The sequence below is a fragment of the Zonotrichia albicollis genome, chromosome 16 (genome assembly GCF_047830755.1).
Source record: "Zonotrichia albicollis isolate bZonAlb1 chromosome 16, bZonAlb1.hap1, whole genome shotgun sequence".
NCBI classification, from domain to species: Eukaryota; Metazoa; Chordata; class Aves; order Passeriformes; family Passerellidae; genus Zonotrichia; species Zonotrichia albicollis.
In genome coordinates, this window is record NC_133834.1 from 4,212,667 (window position 1) to 4,237,190 (window position 24,524).

Here is a 24,524-nt window from a genome sequence, read left to right on the forward strand (position 1 = left end):
GGACAGGGGACAAGGGGCTCTAGAGCTCCTCTAGAGGCTGGAGAGCCTCTACAGAATTCACAGAATTCTGGATGGAAGAGACCCTACACTGGGTTGGAAGAGACCTTAAAGATCATCAAACCCAACCCATGCCCTAACATCTCAACTAAACCATGTCACTGAGTGCCACATGCAATCTTTTCTTAAACACACCCAGGGATGTGTTTAAAACCACCTTTCCAGGCAGGCCATTCCAGAACTTTATCACCCTTTCTGTGAAAATATTTTTTCCTTATATCCAACCTATATTTCCCTTGGCACAGCTTGTCCTCTGGTTCTGTCTCTAAGGCATAGGATTAACCTAAGCTTCTCAAGGCTCAGCCCTTCATCCCACATTTTGTCCAAAGCACTCAGGAATGTCTGAAGTTCAGCTGGGATGAATGACACAGTGGCAGCACTGCAGCACTGACTGTAATGGACAGAAACACAAACAGGACTAGAACACCTCAGCACTATTGGAGAGAGTGCTCTCCCTACATTTCTACACTGATCCAGCTTCAGTTTTTGCCCCTCAACTCCCTGCTGCCCACATGTCCCTGCTCCTTCCCCTTCTCTCAAAGCCCCCCCTTCTCTCTGGAAGCTGCAGAAGTAGAGCAGAGCTGCTTGCAAGTCTGTGAGGAGTGAGGGGAGAAGCGGAGGAGGGAGCTGGTTTTTGTGAGTCTCAGGCTTTGTTTCTCAGCAGAGAAGGGAGGGAAGAGAAGCTTTGCCCTTGGCTTCACCTTCTGCTGCAGCTTCCACTTCTGCCAGGTCAGGGCCCCTGGAGTTCCCCTGGCAGTGAAATCACATCAGCTGGTGAGTGGGAAGTTGGTGGCAGGAAGGAAAGAGACCTCTCCAGCCTCACAGTTCCCTAAAGGGCACTGACCCCTTCTCTAAAAGGGTTTTTGCAATGTGATACTCAGACATGCTGTGCTGGTGTGGTGTCAATAGCATCAGTGTCTGCATCAGAAATACCAGGAGACACAAATACATTCCCTAAAGGAGAAAAGAACAGACCAGACCAATTTAGAAGAAAGCAATATATATGGAAGGTTTAAATCTTTATTAGATCTGGTTTTAATATCTAATCTTTATTAAAACTTTATTCAGATTTTTATGTTTGTCAAAACAATCTGATCTTGGGCAGGCTGCCACTTCTGCCTCTCTCTCTGGACAGCTTTGTAAGACAGCTTTCCACTGAGGACATCCTCAGCTGGTTCTCCCACATAATTTTCTAGGCTGCTGAGGATTTAAGCAGTGTTTATTTTAGTCTCCCTTAGCTTCTCCTTCAATGTCCTCCAAGTCCCTTTTTAAAGTGTGTTGTAACAATTCAAGATGGAGAAAAGGGGGTTTTTATTAATGATTTGAATGTTTTGTGCTTCAGGTGCTTGAGAAGCCTTTGGCATGCCTGAACTTTTCAATATTTGCAGTGTATTACAGAACACAGTGGAGATTACATGGAGATTATTCAGCTTGTGGACTTATTTCACTGTAACTCTGACTGTATTCTGTTCTGTGTGTTAAGGCATTGGAAGACTGAGTGGTACTGAAATGTGAATTTTCCCCTCATATTAGATATTCTTCATGTGGAAAGAACAGGTACCCTGGAACAAGGTCTGAACGGACTTGCTTTGTTGAGCTGGTAATCACTAAAGTCAAGTATCTCAAGAGCCTGCCCAAAAGTTCAGTGTAGTTTATAACTTTATAATTAGCATGATAAATTTTTGGAACTTATTTGTGAACATAATCCAGAATAATTGCTGTTTGCAAGCCAAGTTGCAGGTTTCACAGTTCATCTCTTCTTAATTTGTGTGGAAAAAAATAGGTGAGATCATCATTTAATGTAGGAAAAGGTACATTATTTCCCTGCTTATGCATGGAGTAAAAATAGCTGATCCTCTGCAGCCTGGCTGCAAAAATTCACCCTTCAGCTGAAGCCAAATATGAGAAATATCAGCTCCACAGGAGACCTACAAATCATTTTGAATGGGAAAAACAACAAGCTGTTATTTAAACAGCTTTGCAACCAAAGGACATGCTTTAATGAAGTCCTTCCAGTGAAGCTGTCAGATCACTCACTTGGCTGGACAGCCCCAAAACTCCTGTAAGAGCAAAATTTTAGTGACCTTAGAGTGGCTTTAAGGCCAGCCAACCCAGTCACCTCTGCAGGAAAGGCAGTGTCACTGCCTGCGAGCTGGGCTGGGACCAGAGCTGTGGCAGCTCCTGTGCAGGAGCCTGGAGCATTTTGCCATTCTGTACTGCAGGTACCTGAGTAGCTATGAGAGCTACCCTGAAACTGCTATGAAATGCTTCAAGCACTTTAAATCAAGCAGATAAATTATTCCTCTTCTGCTGCACCTCAGTAACTTCCCTTGCATTCACTCTGTCCATCAGTGAATTTCTGGCTTTTTGCTCAGTTGTGGAAAACCCCCATGGTGCAGTGCATGCACAGCAGGCATGGTGCAGCCCTTTATCTCTGTGCTGAACCAAGTGTGTGTGAGTCACACACCAGACCAGCCAGCAGCTTCCTGTTGTCCCCAGCAAAATCTTCATTCCCTCACTGCTGTTGGCCGTTCTTCCTTCTGAACTTTCTTGCTGTTTCACATGTTTCCCATGCTGGCTGATGCATGTTGTCTCCTGCCCTTTTCTGTATCTTCCCTGGACCCTCAAGGATGTTGTTTGCTTATTTTTTTGCAGCTGCACCATTGCCTGATGCAACACTTCCAACATCTTCCATTTTCACAGAAGAAGTTCCTCCTTCAGAATTTAATGAAATGTACTGAAGCTGGAAATCTGCTGAAAGCTTGAAAGTGTCTTCAAAGTGTCTTGCTGAAAGCTTTCTCTGTCTTCCATTATCTCATGCTTTGTTTTTAATTCCAGCCTGGTTGAAGAGGACAATGACAGTTTTGGATGTGATGCTTTGGAGATGGATGGTAAGCAAGAGGATATCATGTGTAATTGAAATATGAGCTAATATGTGATCAGCTCCCCAGCTAGAGAGATTGTCAGATAACCAGCCCTGCTCTAAGTAAATGGGACACACAGTCTGTGAGTAATTCAAGGAAACAAGAGGTCAGCCAGTGGTGAGAAGGGGAAAGCAGTCATTCCTGAAGATCTAAGGGGGAAAAGCCTTAGTTTTGTTGCCACAAAGGTGGTCAAACACTGGAACAGGGTTGTCCAGAGAGTTTTAGTCAAACTCTTCATCCTTGGAGATATCAGAACACAGCTGGACAAAGTCCTGAGCAATCTTCTTGAGCTGACCCTGCACTGACCTTTGACTAGAAGCCTCCAGAGGTCCCTTCCCACTTTCTGTTCTGTGACAGTGCCATTCCTTGTGCCATGTCCTGTGGATATGAATCACATCTCTGTGTGAAGAATTTCCTACTTCAACTTTGCCTGGGATCAATTAAAATTAATTTTCCCCTTTTCCATCTTTGTCACTTTATCTAGGACTCATTATCATTCTTGTTACTCTTTCCAGATGACAGTCATGACAGGCATTCACATGGAGCTCCTTCAGTGCACTCTTCCTCTTCTTCTCATCAGTCAGAAGGCCTGGATGCCTATGATCTTGAGCATGTCAACTCCATATTTAGAAAGTTCTCTCTGGAAAGGTATTTGAGATGCCATTTTACTTACCTTAGAGACTGAGAGGAAAGGGTGCTATGGTAGAAACTCTGTTTATTTATTAGTTGCTGAAGTTATAACAGCAGGAGTGATTATGGTGGCAGCAGTATAACGCTATCTTGGAGCCCTTTCATGTTCTGTAAACCCATGAAGGTCAGCCTGAAAATTCAAAAACTTCAAGGCAGACAAAATGTTCTAAAGGTTTCCATTTCTCCTTGTGATCTTGCTATCTTGCTGCAAAACTTGCTGAGTGGAGAGCTGTTATACACTGAATTTTCAGAGATGCTTTTCTCCAGAACTTTTGTGGTAACGAGGGGGTTTGCTTTCAGAGTCCTTAGATCCTAGTGCTTGATAAAGCTAGAAGTTTATTTGCATATCTCTCATTTCTGATGCATTCATTTAACTCAGAGTGAGATAACCAGTTGTCCCTTCCTGTCCTGGACACAGACCCTTCCGTCCCTCTGTCACGTCCATGGGCCGCATCAGGAGCTCGTGTCACACGGTGCAGCGCGTGACGCTCAACGGGGACAGCCTCAACTCAGAGATCACCCTGCTGGGGGGCAATGACAAAGGCAGCTTCGTCAGCTCGGTCAAGACAGGCTCCCTGGCAGAGAAAGCTGGCCTTCGGGAGGGGCACCAGATCCTCCTGGTGAGCATGGCATTGTCACCAAACCCCTGGCTGTCTGCCCACCCACCTATGCTGTCCCTGGCATCGCATGAGCCCAAGTTCAACAATGCTTCTGCCAAGTTTCTCTTTACTTAGTTTTCCCTCCACTGCCAATGTTCCCAAGCCATTTCCCTGTTCAAATGCCTCCAAGGGGAGAAAAAATGTCCCCCACAATTTATATTCCTGCACTTCTTACTCCCAGGGAAGCCTGGGATTGTGCAAGTGCTGCAGCTCTGTTGACTGCTAGCATTCCTAATTTGAGAGAAAAATAATTATATAATTAGAACATAATCTGCATTCTGATAACAAAGTGTCTGCATTGTTTAATAAGAAAAAGATCATGGCACTTTAAAAAAAATTGTTTAATTGACTCAGAGATTGAACTTGCACTGAAGAGTAATATTTCTTTCATATCTAGTTGGAGGGCTGCATTAAAGGGGAAAATCAAAGTGTTCCTTTGGATACTTGCACAAAGGAAGAAGTTCACTGGACAATTCAGAGGTGCAGTGGTCCAGTGACACTCCAGTATAAATCAAATCATGAAGGTAAGAACAAAGGTATTTCTTATCTCAAGTAGTTCTAGGACTTTTATAGCAACTTGTCTGAAAGAGAGTGACAGGAGCAGCATATCCTTTGTATTGGGATAAATCTGGAGCATGCCACTGGTGTTAATTACAGCTCCTCTGTGGAGCTGCTTCAGCTTTTAGCCTGCTGTCTGAGAAAAAACAACAACATGTGCTTGTCAACAGGAGTCTGAAAAATTTACATGGTGGCCAATAGCAACATGACTCATGAAACACACTCGAGCTTATTTTTATGTACAGTTTTCTGCAATACGATGCAGTGAGCTGAGTGATCTTTATCCAGCTGGTCGATTTAGCATTTACCTGATGGAGTTGCCCTGTTTATTACCTTTGTGGCTTTATCTTATCTTTAACAGCTGGAGTTCATGTGCAGCGAATAGAATTTGATTTTAGTGTTCAGGTTCTATAATGATAATTTCAGGTTATGGATCAAAAATTACATTCCAAAATTCATTCTTTACTGGTGTGTATAAGTGGGCATTCATGTTTTTTTGTGCTGGTTAGAGAATTTCAGCTGCATAGATCATGCAGGAAGTGATGCCTTTGATTTTCTTTGATGTTTTCAATTGTAGGAAAGACTATTGCAATTTTTTGAGCATCACTTAACTGCAGATAAAGCATGTTATAGATTCTGGGATTGCCAATTAGAGCTAATAATAAGGAGAATAGCTTGTCATTAAAATTGGTGGCAGAACTCACGCGGTACTTAGAGGGCAGAGCTGTATCTGTGTCTGTGTCTTTGCTGAGAAGTTCTTTGTTCCACAGGTCATGTGGGGAGTACTGAGAATGGAGTTACCTAAAAGTAGCATTATAATGAGAATATTCCCACAGAGCTGACAGCAGCAGCATGGGCTGTCCCTGAGCCAGTGCCCTCAGTGTCTCTGAGGTGCAGGCCCATGAACTCCTGCAAGCAGCACTCTGGAAGTACAAACCTCTCTCAGAGGAACCTCAGGAGTTTGTGCTGTGGCTTTTCCCAGAGGGAAAGCAGCAGCAGTGAGAGCTCCTGCCTCACCCTTCCCTCCTGCTGCAGGGTACCGCAAGCTGCTGTCGGAGCTGGAGGAGGGGCTCATCACCTCGGGGGACTCGTTCCACATCCGCCTCAACCTGAACATCTCCAGCCAGCTGGACTGCTGCTCCCTGTCCGTGAAATGTGATGAGATTGTCCACATTCTGGACACCATGTACCAGGGCAGGTGTGAGTGGCTGTGTGCCAGGGTGGATCCCTTCACTGACAGGGACCTGGAGATGGGGACCATTCCCAGCTACAGCAGGTGAGAGTGATACTGAGTGACCATGACTGAGAGCAGGGATCTAGAAACAGGGAACTTAATTACTGCTGTAAGGAAAGAGGTGTCTATGTCTTAAATTTTGAGATAAGATCTGATGTAAAACTATAGTATGAGCTCTAAAACTTAAGAACAGAGATTCCAGATGTTACCTGAAAAAATGGAGTCCCTCAAAAAGTATCATATGCAAATATTCCATGGATATTCTTTAGTTCTTTACTGAACTGCAGTCCTTCCTATTGTTTTGCTCCTGCCTTTACTGCATGGTGCAGTCAGTCCTCACTGCTATTTCTATTTCATCTTTTCTGTAGGCACAAACCCGATGCAATCCAGCTTTCTTGTGAGTGCTTTCAAAAATATCTTGATCTGTGTGATTTCATCCTTTCTTTCAGAGCCCAGCAACTCCTTTTGGTGAAGCTGCAGCGGTTGATGCACAGAGGAAGCAAAGATGAGACAGAAAACTCCTACAACACCCTACGGGCCCTGCGGGTAAGTGTCTGCCAACAAAGTCCTTTTAACACCTCATACTCCCCTGCTATTGGTTTTTCATTTTTCATTTTTCATCATCATTTTACAGAAAATCCTGTTTACACTCTCTGTAGGTTTTGATTGTATCAGGCAATGGGCACCTTCTGTTTGCTTTAAATAATATTGTCCCTGGGAATGAACCCAGCTCTAGCTCACTATTCACCCTTCAGCTAGGAGGGACTACACTCAAAAAGTCCAAACTGTGTTCTGTGTGTTAGTCACCCTTCTCATGCTTCACTACCTGTAAACATTGAATGCATCTGCATGTACACATGAGGAATAAGCTGTGTCCTTGCAGTTAATAAGCAGAATTCTTTCTCTCCTGTGGTGAATAAGCCTCTAAGCCATAGAGTCTGTTGTCCCTCTTTAGAAAGACCTGTCTCTTCCATCCTGGATGCTGTGGAGAGAATTGGGATAATCAGGCCTTCACACACAGCAGCCCTTCAAATTTTCCCCTTTCCATCACTAAAAGCATTTTTAGACCCCAAAATTCCATTTTTACATAATTAAAACTGCCTTCCTGGTGTGTTAGTTACCATAAGTTATTTTTAGAGTCTGGGAGACATTCATGCTTCTAAGTTTTACAGACATAGGTAGACAGTGCTTGTGCTTGATTTCAGTCAAGGCTGAGTGTCACACATTCCTTCTGTGCTCACGGCCTCACTGATCATAGGGACAGAGATCACTGGCAGAGGTGCTTGTGAAAGCAAAAGCTGTGCATGCTCTTTCTTAGTGCAGAAATTATCTCTTTCTTAGGTGTGGAGAGCAGTCTATGAACAAAGGAATGTGAAGAGCAATGAAAAGGCAATGTTTGTCAGCACAGGCCGTGCCATGCCCACTGTTTGTTTAGAACATTGTATTTGGGATAGGTAGAAATTACTATCCCTTTTATTGGAAATAGAAAATATCTGGTTTGGCTTTTTTTGTTTCTCAAATTTTATGATTAAAAAATACAAAAAAGAGCAGGGATGAGAAGATCTCCTGAATTATTTTTTACCAGAATACATTGCAGCCAGAGGAGCCTGCCCTGCAGAGTGACCCCAAAACCAGCCCTCGCCTATCCAGAGCAAGCTTTCTTTTGGGCCAGATTTTACAGGTAATAAAGTTCAAATCCTCAGTGCAATCTCTGAAATAGTGGATCTGAACTGTAGATATTCTCAGGCTATCCTAATTTGCCCAGAAGTCCCAGCTCAGGTCTAGAGGTTGTATTGGAATTTATTCCTATCAAAAGAGATTTAATGCATGAGAAAGGATGGGTTGTGTTTTCTGTTGTGATGTGGGGTGTTTGTTTTCAAGAGCATGGCTTCCATTATGGATGTACCTCGAGGAATCCCACACATCTGCTATCAGAGGCTGAAATGTGCTTTGTTTGTACCATAAGGACAAATCCAGTGGGCTAGATCAAATCTTCAAGTGTCTGAGATAGGACTCCATCAGAAAATAGTCCTGTAATTGTGGGCCAGTGACTCTGAGAATGACAGAGAGTGTATGGGTGAAAGATAAAGCTTTGAGAAGGAAGGTGATAGGGAAAGGTTAGCAAATACACAGGAGGAGTTTATGTTTGGATAGAGGAATAGGTGGGTGGATGAGGAAGGAAAGCATGAAGCCTATTTCTCATGTAAAATGACTGTAAAAAGATGCCATTTGGGAGGTTTTAAGTCTCTCTGGTAGAGCAAAGAAGAGGCAGTTTGGGTATAGCCTGTGATACATTTGTGCATATACTCTGTGTATGATATACACATCAGTGCTTGTACTGATGATAGCAGGGAGCTCTGTGAAGGGAAAACATGCCTCTTAAGAGCAGAGAACAAAACAACAAATCCCAGAGGGGATTAACACAGGCTCTGAAATAGATCTATGATATTTAAAGAGTCTTAGAATTCAGTCCACAGATCCATGGAGTCCTGTCTTTGACAGACACAAGTGATTCAGATCTTGTAGGTAATGAGCGTTGGCTGATGAATACATGGGAGGGTAAATAATGCAAAAAATGAGGTTCAAATCTCTCTTTTTTTTGTTCACCTTTTTAGTTTGTCAGTAGGTCTGAGAACAAATACAAACGAATGAACAGCAACGAGCGGGTCCGCATTGTCACAGGCTGGCCCTCAGGTCTGGCACTGAGCTCATCCGAAGGGAAGAAGCAGCTGCCTGATAAATTGGAAGGTAAAAATCTAAAATAGCCTTTACACACATAGCACTGACACAAAGGCCTACATACACATCTACAGAACAGCATGGCTGTGAAATGTATCACAGGTCTTGCATTTGTGCTCCCTCTGCAAAAGTTCAACAGCAACTGTGACCAAAACTGATTTTGCTAAAAGAGCTTGGGGCAGCTTTAGGCCACTGAAATGTCCTGTTTGGCTGGCACTTCTTCCTAGGTGCTTTCTTGCCTTTTGCTCCAAAACATTTAACTTGGAGTAAGTCAAGCTAACAAGCAGAGAGTCTCCAAGCAAATGTTGTGTTGAAGAGGTTAAGAAATAATCCCTTGAAAGCAAAAGGCAGTTGAATTATTTAGTATTAGATTGGACATCATAGTGCTGTGAGTACAGTAATGACAACCCCAGTAAAAGGGAAGGAGGACCAGTATGACTAACCATGCCATTTCTGGTTCGTGTGTGTCTCCTTTTTTTTAATCCAATATTAATGGAGAGGAGCCCAGAGGATAAATGTCTTGTTCCTTGCTCAGATTTGGATTCAGAGAGTGAACTGGACAAGAAGCTCAGTCTGATCCCTTACAGCCTGGTGAGACCCATCCACTGTGAGCGCAGGCGCCCCGTGCTCTTCACCCCCACCATGCTGGCCAAGCCCTTGGTGCAGAAGCTTCTCAACTCTGGAGGTGCCCTGGAATTCAACATATGCAAGCCAGGTAATGGGATAAGAGAGGGCCATGACTGTCAGCTCTCAGTGTTGGAAATACGGACATATATATGCGTGCACACGTAGGGGAATGCACATGTGAGAGTTGCTTGAGGTACTTTGAGTCACATCAGAGTGATGTGTAGCTGTAAATCCTGCTTTTTGAGACTATCTGGGATATTTGAATGTTTTTGAGACAGCCAGTACACATGGTTATGAGATTCTGTGTCTATAAATATTATCCATGTGTATGCTGTGTGGTTGCTAGGCTGCCCCTCAGAGACTGAAATGCTGTGAGTGCTCTTTCTGTTTGCATACTGTTTGCATACTGCATATCTAGGCAATGTGAAATTTTGATTAATTTGTTTCTAGTATTTGCTATTATGAGGAATATCTTCCCTAGAGCAACTTTAGGTTTCTGTCTCATCCAAGCTGTGAAGATTGTGCATTTGATCTACTGGAAAGACTGATTTTCTTCCATGCTAAGTATTTACTATTAAAGCAGTACGCAGTGCCGTGATGGCTGCAGGGCAGGATTGTATACAACCCAGCATTAAACAGAGCTGACGTTTCATTTTTACACTAATATTGAATACTCACAGCATAGTATGCAGCCTTACAGTCATCCAGACAGAGAAACTGAGAAGTTAAGTATTATAATAAATATCCTCTGTCTTGCAACATAAAACAAAAGCTTTGATGTAGAGCTGCAATTCACAAGGGGGCCAGTATCACACATTGCAACCTAAGCCAAATTTTTTGGAAACTTTAAACACAAATGTTGGAACACTAAATTCTTGTTTTAGGATCCTGTGCTGAAGAGACCACCTTTTTTTAGCACTTCTCAGCATCCTCCATCCCTGAACTGCTACTATATAACATTAGGTGCTGGAATTGTATTTACTGTTTTAATTTAATGCCTTCATAGTGTTGTAGTAATTGCCCAAGGACTCATTGGTGCAGGATATAGCTGAGATGCTCAGCTGTGATCAGATTAGGCTTTAATTGAATTCAATGGAAGAAATGAGGCAGCTGTTAAGACAATTCATTGCTCATCCTCCTTCCCTGAACATCCTTACATCCCATGTGAAGTACTGCTGGATACTTTTCTGTATGTTCTGCTGCTGTAAATTTGATTCTGTCCCCATCCACATCTCTTCTTAGATATTGTAACAAAGGAAGAGTTCTTAAGGAAGCAAAGGACAGAGACTGTCATCTTCAGCAGAGAAAAGAATCTGAACACGTATGAATGTATTGTACCTGCCAACATCGAGGCTGTTGCTGCCAAGGTGCTCACAGTGCTCTGTGTCCCTTCTCTGGGCTCTCTGGGAACCCCTCTGCAATGTCCTGCATATCAGACTGACCAATTTACAGTTGCACATTCTCTCTCCTGCCCTCTTTCAGTCTCAGATTTTTATTTATTCCCCCAAATGGCTTTTATTTGTGCTCTTACTTTTCCTTTTCTTTCCCATCCTCAGCCATATCCTTTTATGTTCTCCCTCGTTCCCTGTGATGACCCACATAGATGCAGCTAAATATCCTTTCATTTTCTGTGCTCCATCCTTTATTCATTTCCTTTTCATATCATAAGTATATATGAATACACGAGAGAGTAAGAGATACAAGGACCTAGACAAAGGAAAGAGAAGCCTGAAACCCAGACACAAGGGTGTACAGAACAAAGATAACAATGCCCAAGACAGAGATCTGATGTCAAGTAGACTAGATTTGATGCACAGCATGGAAAAAAAAGAGAATTAAAGTGATGGTTTTTTGTCTCACAAGTAGTTGCAGTAGATGTTCTTTCTGAACAAAAAGCAAGTCTGTGTGTTTGGGTCTATATGTAAAACTGGTGTTTTATCATACTTTTCATCTTTAGAGCATTCCATTTCCATTTTGAACCTTTTTAGAAAGCTGTTAAGCTCAGCTGTTATTTGACTGACAAGTTTTAAGCCAGTAGGAGGAGCTGGACTTTAAATGTATATTTGATTAAAAGGTTTTAAATCAGTACAATGGTAAATAGAGAGGCTTCCAAATCACCCCATAAGGGATAGATATCATTATCTTGAGATTCCACAGCAGTGAATTTTCCTTTGTGACACTGTTATGACTTTGTTTTTAGAACAAGCATTGTCTCCTGGAAGCTGGAATAAGCTGCACGAAGGATTTAATCAAAGCCAAGATATATCCTATTGTTCTCTTTATAAGAGTCTCAGAGAAAAACATCAAGAGGTTCAGGTAACATGTCAAACCTTTTGCATATTTGATGTTCCATCTTATTCAGTGAATAATTCTTGAGTCCAATAATGTTCTCACTGAGAGAAATAAAGACCCTCATCCTCTCCATCTGGTACTTCTATGTGCACTATTTCCTCCCATGACTCCTCCCTGAAATCTTACAACTGGAGAAAGCAGGAATTCCCCAAATCTGGTACTCTTTCACTGTCACTGGTGGCAATGAGCATTGTGGGAGGATGAGACCGAAGAAAATGTGGTTTTCTCCATGCTCAGCACTCCCACAGCATTTCTTAAGGTAATGCAAGCTGGAAGAGGAGAGCTCGTAAACACTTGCACTCTCCCTCCATTCAATCCTCTGAAATTGTTTCCCCATAGCAAATATTTCTCCTTGGGGGCAGCATGGAGGTAAAGGGATGGTAGACCTGCAGTAGCTGCATTCTTCACTGCTTTTATTGCTTGTAAGTAGTTAGGAGAAAATAAATTCTTGATGGGACAGCTGGGACTACAGGATTAACTTAAAATCCAAGACATTTATTTCTGGTCTGCTCATTTGATACAGGAAGCTGCTGCCAAAGCCAGAGACTGAGGATGAGTTTTTACGGATGTGCCGCCTGAAGGAGAAGGAACTGGAGGCACTGCCCTGCCTTTATGCCTCTGTGGAGGCAGAGGCTTGGAGCAGCATTGAGGATCTCATCCGGACAATAAAGGACAGGATCGGGGAGGAGCAGCGGAAAACCATCTGGGTGGATGAGGATCAGCTATGAAAGCCCTCAGGAACACGGAGCTCTTTGGTGAGGAAAGGACACGTCCAGGTGGAGCAGGGCTCCTCAGAATCCTCTGGTTGGGTGCCCAGAGCTCACTCCTGTTTCACCCTTGCTGCTGGGGCACTCCCTGCTGGCAGGATGCATGTCTGGAACGGGACTGGAGTTGTGTTGAAGAGCCAGAGTCTCAGATGCTGGGATCCAGGCTGTGGGGCCACCACAATTTCTGATCCACTGGCATTTCTTAAGGGACAGCACCTGTTTAACAAGTGAGGACAAAGATCTTGAGCAGGAGCTTGGGGTAATTTATTATGTTCAAAATATGTGGAATCTGAAAGGGATAAGGCATGGGGATTGGGGTGCAGAATGCGGAATTGAGATGTGCCCCACACCTCCCTGAGATGAGATTCTGAACATACCCAGCTGAGGAAGCTGAAGGCTGGTTGGGAGCAGCAGCAACACAACTGCTGATGGACAGAGCAGCTCTGTAGCCCTGGTTCTCCACAGCCATTTTCAGCCTTTTTAATCAAAAGAGAAGAAAATAACTATTCCTCCTGGCATTAACTAAAATGAAAATTTTCTCTTTCTTTTGAAACCCCAGTTTTATTTAACAGTTTCGCAGGTTTCCTTTGTAGTCCTGGCGCTTACAGGAAAACAGACTTCACTGTCCCAGTGGCACATCAGATCTTTCCACATCTGCCAACATTTCATTTAGTTTATTCCTGCCTCTGCATTGTATTCATTTGTACATCCCTCAGTTTTTAACATCTTTTTACTCATGGAAAATACCACGGTGCTTTCTTCAGACAACAGGTTTCTCTGTTTCTTCACTGAAATATTTCTCTACAACATCATTGCCTGCCAACATGCCCGCTCTCAACAGGAGGGACTATTCTTAGAAGAAGAAAAGGAGGATATCATAAGCCAGTAATTGCTGTGAACCACTCAGTCCTTGACCTGTGTGCCATGAGCAGCAGCGAGGAGCCCGGCGGGCACCGCGCTGAGCTGTGGCCAAGTGGGATAATGCTTCCACAAGTGTGTGTAGGGCTGAGCACACCATGTCCCATTTTCAAAAGCACTTAAGTCCTCAAAGAGTTTAAGTCCCACTGCTCATGAGTGTGACTTATACTCCTAAATCTCTTCAGGCTTTGAAATCTTTCCTCTCAGCATTAGACGCTGTACTGAGATTGCCAAATTGATCCAATAAAACTGACCCGATAATAATGACTCGCGCAATTGCTGATCTGAAATGCAATAAAAATTGACCTACAGATGAAGAGTGGTCCATCCCATTGTCCTTAGATCCTTCATTCCTTGCCATATCCCTCCCTTTTAAGATGCATTTAATAACAAATTTCCTTTCCTTCTGCATTCATCCTCAGTCCCCCATCTTGGTGCTGTGGGCTGATGTGCAGTAGCAGGCAATAAAAAACAATCGGAATCTAAACAGAACATCTGGCCTGGTTGCCTTCACTAGATTAGCTGCTCCCTTGTCTTTGCAACAAACTTCTGCTGTGGGTGTCTCTCAGGTAGACTGGGTCAGCTCATGTTGGCTTTTGGGACTGCGCTTTTCTTTTATGTTCTTCTCTTTTATGCATATCATTTTTTAACTAATGGACTCTTCGAGAAGTAATTTATGTCACTTTACATCTAATTGCTGCTGCTGTGTTTCTCAAGTTATTAATGTTTGAAAGAATGTTCATAGCTAGCACTTCTCAGAGAATAGCTTTTTACCTGCCCAGTGCCATCTGCTTGGACTGTGCAAGCAGGGGGATACTTCCATGTGCCATCTCTTTACAAAAAGGACAGGCTGCACAAACAATTTGCAACTCCCTCCAGGGCAAAGAATAACAACCAGTTGGGGTATATATAGAACAAATTGGATGATTCTTCAGAGATCCTCTGTAGCTCAAGCAGAAATAAGAAAGCATCAGTTGGAAGAACTAAGCCTTGCAGGAGCATTTTGCATTCATTCCTAATGTCCTGGTAATGCAGCCTCGTGTAACAGCTGCCTGTGGTTTGTTCCTGCCCCTCTTGTGAAAGCTTTGAGTCCGCAGCTGAGCAATGGGAGGGACTGCAGGAACATTTCTCAGCTGCTTCAGCAAAAAGTTCAGCTAGGTCAGCGTCAGATGCCTCCAGGAGCCAGCAGCTGACTGCTCTGACTGCTCAGTGGCCAGCACATAGAGGATGTCCGTGTGCCACCGGCTGTGCCATGGGGATCGCTGCCATCTGCTGGAATGGCTGCAGCAGATGGCAGGTGGGGCAGAGGGGATGGACTGCCTCAGAATGCCGTGGTTGTTTCTGCACTGATCTCCTCTCCCCACAGCTTTATGTCTCTTTGCATGGACAAAGCTGCAGATGTGATTTGTCCCACTCCACTTTCGGCACAGCAAAGGCATATGCCAAACTCTGGAGGAGGTTCCTTTGCAGTGAGAAGAGATTCACCTCCAAAGAGCTGTTTCTCTGACTTACTGGAGATGGCTATCTAAGGGTGAGATGAATTGCCCTCTGAACTGTCTGAGGTTTTCATAGATACAGCAAGAAATGAGAGAATTAGCCTGGCCTTTAGCATTTACCTCTTTGATCTGTAATTTGGGGCAGCTAAACCACCTTATGGGAAAAGTGGAAGTAGAGATTGAGGCAGAGAACAAGAGATCTAATTATTTCTGTGAAACAAGAGAGAAATGGAAACATGGAGCAAACCTTTCTTCTCAAATCCAAGTGCATCTGTAAATTCCCAGCTCTGCAGACCCATTGTGGTTGTCTGCTCATGTGATGCAAAACAACCAGAGCCTGTCCAGTGCAATTCATGGCACAGCTGAGTGCTGTACCCTGCACAAGCCTCATCTCTCTGTGACTTGGTGGAGGAGGACTGAAAACTCTGTTCCCTCTTGACTTGTGGGTGTGAACTCCAAGAGCAGATCTGGAGCTGGAGTGGAGCACGTAACAAAAGGGGCCACAGTCATTTACACTGGCTGGGAGGTGCCTCTGCTCTGGAGCCAAGAGCTGTCCCTCACAACTGAAGGAAATTAACCCCTGCACCTTTTGAAACACATTCAGATCTTGAAAAGAGGCCATGATTTTCCCTGAATGTCAGAGTGCTTGAATCAGTGTGGATTCCAAGTTCTGAACCAGCAGATTTGAAGTGCAGACTTGGAATTTGGGCTGTAGATCATTGTGGTATTTTCCATTCTGCTAAATCTCCCCGGTAAGGTATCACCTTAGGCCACATCCCTCCTCACATGCACATCCCAGTTACACAAACCTGGACTCAGCACATGCACAAAAGCCCAGCAGGCACAACCAGCTTCAGTAGGGGTTGCGTGGCTGAAAAACTGGGACAACAATTAAGAAAACAAAATGGGAATTGGAAATGTTGGAAATGTTCCCTGTAAACAGTGTCACAATGGGACCTCAAGCAGATTCTCCACTTGATCTCATCCCACGGTTAGAATGGGACAAGTTTAATGTTGAGTTATTCTCTGGTTGTTTCTGTATTTTAGACAGCACTTGATATGAGATTTGGGGTCAATAACTGAACTTGTAGGTACCACCAAAATTCAGATACATTCTCTAAATCAGTCTAAAGAGCGACATTCAAGCTGCAGACCTGATTTGGAGCTGGAGGCTGTGCTTGGACACCAGAGCTCAGGCCCAGGTGTGGATCCCTACCTGCGGTAAGCAACATTCACAGCACAACCCATTTTAAAATCACTCATGGATTTTAATTGAAGTCTGGGAACATTTCTCAGCAGTTTGTATTTTAAGTTAGAAAGGAGGTAATAGAAAGCCTGGAAATTGCCCTATGTTTGGTCTGCTGCTTTTACTGTAAAAGGCAGAAAACATAGAATAATAACTGCCTTTCAAAATGGATTATTTGAAAACTACTTCTTGCCTTTAAGAGCTCACAAGAGCTTGTTGGAAAATTTTTCAAATGCAAATTGTTCTTCTGAAAATGTCATTGAAAAATTGCCCACTAGAAAATGCAATTGGAAATTTTTTCAATGGAATATTGTTCTGTTAGAAAATATGTTTTCATCTAAATCAAATGCCTATGGAAATTCTTTCATTCTAACATTTCATTTTGAAAAAATTTAAAGTATTTCAATAATACTGAAGCAGTCATTTTCAATATTTCACATACTTTTAATCTTTTTTCTGAAAACATTTTTGGGATTAATTTTTATATTTTTAGGTGAAACCTTTTAAAAAAATCTACATTTAAACATTTGATTTGATTGAAACACTTGTTGTATTTGATGTTTACATACTACAAAATAATGGAAGTAATGGCTTACAGCTCTCACATGTGGTATAATACCTGTGATCACAAGAGAAAAATCCAACTGAGTCTGGCTTTGCGTTTTGTTTAACTCTGCTGCTAAAATGATGTATTGTATGAGTCAGTATCATGCAGTTCAGCACATTGGGGAATTGTTGCAGGTAAAAATTTCATGCAAACTTTATTACACAGAATTGGATATTCCTTTGAATGAGAATTCTGGCTGGAGGCAAAGCTGTCAATCGGTCCGGCTGCAGCACAGACAGCTCTGGCAGCACAATTTGCAGGGGGGTAGGAACACACACAAAGCAGACTTGTGCCTACAAACTTAAAGTGGAGATAGATGCCAAAGCTGGAAAAATGCCTGTAAACCTGTTAGAGGTTTCTGTATTCTTTGTGCCAAGCTATTTTCATGGCCCAGGGTTTGAGAGCTCAGCACAAGGCTGCGGTCGGGCACTGCTGAGCCCTGGAGCTGCTCGCAGCTTCTCCAGCCCTGCCTGGGCTGGGCTGCCTCAGCAGCACTTGTTAAACTCTTCCCTGGAGACTGCAAAAGCAAGACACAGGAGTTTAGGGCTTCTGGGAGAGCAACATTCTAGGATTTTGCAGTTATTTGTATTGTGTATTCCAAGTCATTCAGCCTTAATCAGCTTAGACCGTGACAATGTGTTCCCCTTTGGTGCCGTTTCCATCTCCTTTGCTCTTGTTCAGCTCTGAGAATTGAACAGTACCTCACAAAGAGACACACAATATCAAACAGGAGATTGTGATTCACTGCTTGTAAGTGACTTTGACTCCCCCCTTTCTCCTTCTTGCTCAGTTTCCAGAGTTGCTTGCTCTGCACCCTGTGTCCCACCGGGGCTGATTCCATGTGCAGCCCTGAGGTCCCTCACCAGGGCACCACCACATCAGGGATGGCTGTCAATTGAAGCAGCAATTCCAGGAGAACCTTCTGCTTTTCCAGACTCATCCGTAGAAGAAAAACGAGGCTCACCCATGGATCAAGGCCACGTGCCTTTGGTTTTGGAGACCAAACCCATTGTGAGTTTTGGTTCAGGCACAGTGAATAGGGGTTCTTGAGCGCTGGCAGCTTGGGTGGCAGTATAGTCATTGTCTGAGACACCCTCCTGGTACAGCAGGAGTGACAGTGACCCTGCTGTGCCAGTCCTGCCCACACAGCACCTGCAGCTACTGGAGTCACCATTCTGCCCAGCTCTTTCCTGGCAAGAAAACCTGATCCAGCCAAGGCAGTGCTGAAAGATGGTGGCATGAGATTTCATCCATGTACTTCAGGCACTGCAGAATTCTGCCATGCTCCCAGAAATCACACTTGCTATCTCTGTAAAGCTCTGTTTAACCCTCAGAGACAACCCCAGACACAAATTCTGATGAATCTGTGCCATTCTTACAGACTTTTCATTGATTCCTTGCAGAAGCAAACAGAAGGCCTGGCATCCCTGCAGATTTCACCTCTAGAACTGATGCTTCTTTAAGAAGGTGCTGTCACTGTCCCTGTACAATGCAGGAGGTGACAGAGAGCTGAGGGCACCTGTCCACACAGGCCAATGGCACAGCCTGGCTCCCCTGGGCTGCACTGCTCTGTGCCAAGGCTCTGCATGGGGGGTGATGCCAGCTGGCAGCTGGATCAAGGGTTTGAGTGGGACTTGCCTTCAGTGGTGAGATTTCTAGTCTGATTGGAGAACCCTACCAGTAAGCCAAGTTAGAACAACAGGAAGCTCATCCACCCTCCCTCCCCCACGTCCTTTTTTCTGTTCCTCTGCTGCAGAAGCTGTCTGATGTTCAGATCAGAGGCTCTCCAGGGTTAAATGCACCATTAGTCACTGGGAAAAAGGGAAAAAAAGACACTTTTAAAAGCAGATGGTAGATGATAGAGAACCTGCTTGAGAGTAACTATCTACAACAGCGTGTCTGCTTCATCAGATATTAGCATCAAAAGCTGTCTGATAATTTAGCAACAAACAGCAATATTGATTTTCTTCCAAAGTGCAGATGCAGAAAGACAAAGATGGAGAGGTGGCTTTTTCAGAGGATCCCCATTATGCCTGGCAAAGACAAAGCAGGAAAGGACCTGCAGCCCCCAGTGCCACCAGCAGGGCAGGAGCAGCCTGCAGGTGAGCGGTTCTGGAGGGAACCAGGGAGAGATTCCCCTGCAGCCCTGTCAGGAGCCTGTGCAGAATGGAGGGGCACCTCCCAGGGGTGAGGAACCAGGGCTCCCACCAGGGAAAATGGGAAATAGAGCAAAGTAGTGGAACTGGGATGGAATGTGGAAGAGACATGGGAAGTAGCTTGCTCCCCTTGTTCTCAGAGGATATGTGAATTAATTGCTGCAAAGTAATCTGAGCAGTAATAGTTACCAGTCCTTCCGTCTCTCCCTTGGATACAGCAGCCATCCTGACTTTCCAGGGTGCTGCCAAAATAGCCATTTTAACACTTTAGCATCTGGAAAAATTCCACTTTACAACTAAAATTTCTCCTTCATCCCTTGTCCCATACATTTCTTTTTCACATATTGGTAGAATAGCCTCCTTGTGGTCAGCAGTTGGCTCTTGGAACTATTTCTTGATGACAAGAGTTGGGTTTTTCCAGTTCTTTGGACAACAGCTCCTACTCCTGATTTAAATTCCCTACAACCAGTGGTCTCACATCAATTATGTACACTGCTCCTCATCTCTGTGTCTGAAATGTCAGTGAATCTGATAATTTTTACTCACAGACGTGGGGAACCAACAAGGATCTGTGGCACAGCCTGCAGTGATTGCATCTACCAAGGCATTAGCAAAACAGCAAGGAGACAGAAAGGGGCACTGACACTTGCTGAAGTTCAGCCCCCTGCTCCAACAGCAGCACTCAGAGAATTCCTAACAGAGAGCTTAGGCAGGCACCAGGGCACATCAGGACACTGCTCAGGAAGGGCTGCACAAGGCACTCTCCAGCCACGGCCATGGGAACATTTAGAAAGAGCAGGAAAGAATTAAACACAGTAAGAAATAAAGAATAACTCATAATTAAACTGATTTATTCCTGGCAGAAATGGACACAATTCCATTAACTTTCAGTTCCATCTAAATGCACACCAGAAAGAAACTAAGCTGGATATTGACTCTGACCTAGTTGGAGTTCTCTATACTAACATTTCTGTATTGTTAAAATACTGTTTTAAGAGCCAGTTTTGGGCTGTTGCCTCCATCTTTGCACCCTAGAGAAAGCCAGTGGGGTAAACTTCTATTAAATGAATGTAAAAAATTGATGCCTGGTTTTAAGTGCACATTTATAAACATAACATCAATTCCAGTGGCTTACAGCAGCTCCTCTCCCAAAGAGCTCTGCCCCCTGAGCCTGCCCTGTGGTGTCTCTGACCCAACCTCCTGGAGCAGCCCAGCACCTTCCAAACACACTGGGAATATTCAGCTTTGTCATTGTAGCCTGTCTGCAGCATTTGCTTCCCCATATCCTGGTGCTGAGGTGATTTGCTCATTATCAGATTGCTGTTTATTAATCAGAGCGGTAACAGTGGGACAGAGGAGCTGGAATACAGCACAGCCAGTGCTTCATTTGTTCCAATTGATTTTCCTATCACATTTTATTACTACTATTTACTTTGTATGCCTCAGGAAGATTGAACTGCACTGTGCAGTAGGGGTAGGGATTTGAATTTCTCTTCTCTTTAGCTCTATTTCTGTGGTGATAGTCAGAACAGTGGGTTCTTCCAGCAACTAAGCCATGACCTTCTCTGCTATAAAACAGCATATGGAAATGCTGTGATAATGAGACTCCACCAGTGTGTGAAGTCCTGCAGGTGGAGTCCTAGGGAAATCCATGAGAGTCATGGATACTGAACACAAATTATCTCTCCAAGATGACACCTCACAAATGCTCAGCACTGGCCAAAAGCTCTGCTGGAGCTGAAGCAGCTGGAAGGTGCAGAACAGGCACCTGTGCTTAGGCTGGGATGAGCAGCTTGTACCAGAGGGAGATTTTGTCCTGCAGTAAAATTAATGGAGCTGATGGTCATGATGGGTTTTTCCCCTGCTCCTTCCTCTTTTCTCTGTCTTAGGTCACTGTTCACAAGCTGGATCTTGCAGAGTCCAGCCAGCACATCCAAGCCATGAGGGCTGAGCAGATGATTCCTGTCAGGAGGTGTGTGGTGCTTTATGGGAGCTGACGTGTGGGTCAGCAGGGACACCCAGGGTGGCACACGCTGTAAGATCACATTAATCCTCCCCTTGCCACTAACAGGGCTCACTGAGAACCAAAGGCAACTTTAAAACTGGCTGAGAAACTATAAAAATCTGTGGCAAACCTCCTATTTTCAGCACAGCAGGGATTTCACTCTAGAGATTTATAAGTGTTTGAACTATATTTACTCTGAAATTGCCCCATTCAGTGAGTACCACAGGAAACTCATGGTTGGCTGCAGCTGTGGGTGTCAGATGCAGTTGCGTGGGGAGGTGATGAGAATATATGTTAAACAAAGGCTTTGTTTTCTACACTAATTTTAGAATCAGCCTAGTTGAGGAGTGAGGAGGCAGCTCTCAGGTGGTAGCACATGTCATTAATAAAGTTCAAAACACAAACCACAGACAGTCAGCTGAGCTGGAAGCTTCCGTGGGCTCTTCACTGTTACTGGCAACGTGAGAGTCCTTCAGACAGGAATTTCTTTCTTATCACGAGTTTTATCTCGCTGAGAAGCTGTTTTGTAACTTAGGTAGGGTGGGTGAGTGTGTGCATGTGCAAACACATGCCTGTGTCACCCCCCAGCAGAATGAGTCCGTGCAGACATGTGCAACATCATCTTTGTGGGAACGTGCCACATGACATTGGGGAGAATTGCTCCTTTTTAAAATTTTTTTTTCCTTGCAGAACTGCTTCTTTTGTTCCACCAGCAGAAGCTTTGGGGTTTTAGAGCTGAGCTGTATGTCCTGGCCCCTCTCTGAAGTACATCCATGCACTCAGTGGCTTAGACCTTCCTTGATGGCTCCCTGTCCTCCTGCTGTCAATGACCTTGAGCTGCACCAAATAATTATTTTCTCCCTGGTTTTGTTTTCAGCAGCAGTGGGGGTAATTGAATGATTGTAAAATAGTCCAGTGGGCCAATAGGGGTCAAGTGAAAATGAAAATAATGCCATTGATGGGAACATTTTTGGTCAGATTTAAGGTCACAGTGTGATAAAGGGTTAGGAAATATCAGCTTGAGAATTTAACATCACCAATGGCTTCTGCCAGCACATCCTGAGAGTGAGGGGAGGGGGTGAGGACAGAGGGAGGGGAATGTACAGACACTGGTGGTGGATTTAACCAGGACTGACTTCAGAAACCTGCAGCAGACTCACTTGAGCAGTATTGATCAGAGTGGAAACATTAAACTCTTAATCTGGCACTGTTTCATTCGTGCTGCATTATTATTGTTATTAGAACCTGTGATTTACCGTGTCCAGCCTGGATCAAATTCAGCAGCTGTATTTCTCCAGATTATTTTGCACTCTTCCTTACTGAAGTGCAGTCTGGCAGCAGAAGTTTTACAGCTCTTTGAAGGAATAAGGTCTCCCTCCAGTGGTGGCAGGAAACAGCTTTGACTCCCTAAATCAATGAGGGCATGTGAGGCTGGGAAAATGAGTGTGCACCACAATACATTTCAATGGGAAAGAATTTTGTGAAGGATTTTTGAAGACCCTTCGCTATTTGCCACCTCTTCTTATAACATTGGTCCCAGTAGAACTCCCATTGTCTTTGAAAATCCTCTCTTGTCTGGAAAATCTCCTTTTAATACTACTCCTTTTAACAAAATAGTTTACTATGTGCAAATAGCACTGAATTCCCACTCAATTTGCCTCTTTTACTGTTGCAGTAGTTAATAATTCCTATTGCTGACTGTCAAGTTGCACATGAAATACTGGGTTGGATCCCATCACCCCATGGCATGAGGTAATACAGTGCTTTAGACATTTTGCAGAAAAAAAATCCCTTTGGATTAAGCTGTTTTCAGTTCAGAGGAGACATGTCCGAGCCCTGGTCACCTTGTAACAGAAAGCCATATGACACAAGTGCACTGGGGTGAAGAGATATTGATTTACCTTCTGGAAAATGAATGTAAAGTCAAAAGTCTGAGCATTTTTCAGCACCTCTCCATACTCTGCCTGATTGGTGTGACCCTGGCTGCAAGCCCCATGGCTCAGACCTTCCACTGCACATCCCACACTTTCCTTATCATCCTCCAATTGCAGATTCACATTTTGAGTTGCAAAACTTGTGTGATCTGTGTTGTAAGGCACAAATGCTCCCTTATTCATCCATTTTGTGTTCCTCACTCAAGTTCTCTGTTTTTCCTCTCTTTCTCCTCGCATTTCCATATCTGAAGCAAACTTCATAAACCACTTTTCTTAACCTCCCTAGGCCTTACTGTAGCACCAGCAGGAAAGGTGTAATATTAAAAAAGGTATTAAAAAAGCAGAGTGATACCTCCAGAGTGATGGGAAGCACTGAGAAATTCTATTGAAACCAGTATTTAATGTTAATTATGTTTTCCTTTCCAGTGGTGAATAACTACTCAGTGCTGAAATTGGAAGGCTTGCTCAGAAAGGGTTCCATGGGATTATTTGATTGGAATATGTCAGTGGTGCTTGTGGTTACCATTCTCCTGATTTCATGCCAACAGAATGGGCAGTGATGGCTTGAGAATCAGCTAAACAGTTCCCCTTCTTCTGAATATGGTAAATGGTTTAGAGAAAACCCATCTGAGCATTTTCTTTCTGAAATCTTTCATCATCAGAAATCTTCTGAAATCTTTCATCATCTGTTATATAGAATAGCTTTGTTCAGTCTTCGCTGTATCCTTAAACATGAATTTATTTTTGAAGATAAAATTTTATCTTGTCTCTTCCAGGAGAATGCATTGTCCATCCATATATTTTGGGTTTCTGTTTGTACTTTTGCCCTGTCACCCCCTAATATTCAGTGTATGTTTTTTCCTTCTTCTAGCCAAGGGTATAAATTGAAATTCAATTTCATTAAAGTTGTAAGTAATCACTCCCTGGCTCTCATTAGTAATGATTCGGTGCAGGGGGATCCCGGCTGCTCCCACAACTGTAATTCAATTGGACTCATCAGCTCTTGTTCACAAATCGCTTGAGCTGCACTTTCTTCCCAAATTTATGGCATCAGCACTGTCCAGAGGTTGAATTACAGCTGCAGGTTTGATCAGGGACTGCATTATTCTGCATCTAATCCCTGCATTCTGACAGCAGTGGGGGGAGCACTGTTGTTTTACAGGAACTCTGCATTGTTCCTCTGCTTTATGTCAGGGGCTGAATTGCCTTTGGAATCAGGGAACTGTCAGCCCAAAGCTACAAGCAAACAACCAGCTCCAGATGACATGGTGTATAAATAACAAACATGGAGACACTCAAAAGCCAGCACTCCTTCTTCTGCACTCTCCTAAATTACCAGGATGGTGATTGACCACAGCCTGTGCTCCTGCATCAGCGGATGCAATCTGAATATATCGATGCTTTCTGAATATAGTGTTGGAATGTGACTCCCAGCTTTTACCCAAAATGAGGAATGTTGTTATTCACTGGTGGCACAAAGTCACTTGCACATTGATTAAATATTTCAGCCAGAAGCCATGTTCATGCATTCATTCCCATCCAAGCCTTTCCTCTT

The 24,524-nt window shown here is 43.7% G+C and overlaps 1 protein-coding gene across 2 annotated transcripts in view; it reads left to right on the forward strand.

The window, feature by feature from the left end:
* CARD11 (caspase recruitment domain family member 11) overlaps positions 1 to 23,623 on the forward strand; it is a 116,968-nt gene extending 93,345 nt beyond the window's left edge. For both annotated transcript variants that reach the window (XM_026793724.2, XM_026793725.2), the window contains 12 exons: positions 2,896 to 2,948; positions 3,497 to 3,629; positions 4,090 to 4,291; positions 4,728 to 4,854; positions 5,924 to 6,164; positions 6,572 to 6,668; positions 7,708 to 7,803; positions 8,738 to 8,870; positions 9,397 to 9,576; positions 10,731 to 10,855; positions 11,689 to 11,804; positions 12,364 to 23,623. In XM_026793724.2, coding sequence (XP_026649525.2) covers positions 2,896 to 2,948; positions 3,497 to 3,629; positions 4,090 to 4,291; positions 4,728 to 4,854; positions 5,924 to 6,164; positions 6,572 to 6,668; positions 7,708 to 7,803; positions 8,738 to 8,870; positions 9,397 to 9,576; positions 10,731 to 10,855; positions 11,689 to 11,804; positions 12,364 to 12,568 — 1,708 coding nt within the window. In that variant the 3' untranslated portion in view covers positions 12,569 to 23,623. The remainder of the gene's footprint in view (positions 1 to 2,895; positions 2,949 to 3,496; positions 3,630 to 4,089; positions 4,292 to 4,727; positions 4,855 to 5,923; positions 6,165 to 6,571; positions 6,669 to 7,707; positions 7,804 to 8,737; positions 8,871 to 9,396; positions 9,577 to 10,730; positions 10,856 to 11,688; positions 11,805 to 12,363) is intronic.
* Positions 23,624 to 24,524: the final 901 nt, after the last annotated feature.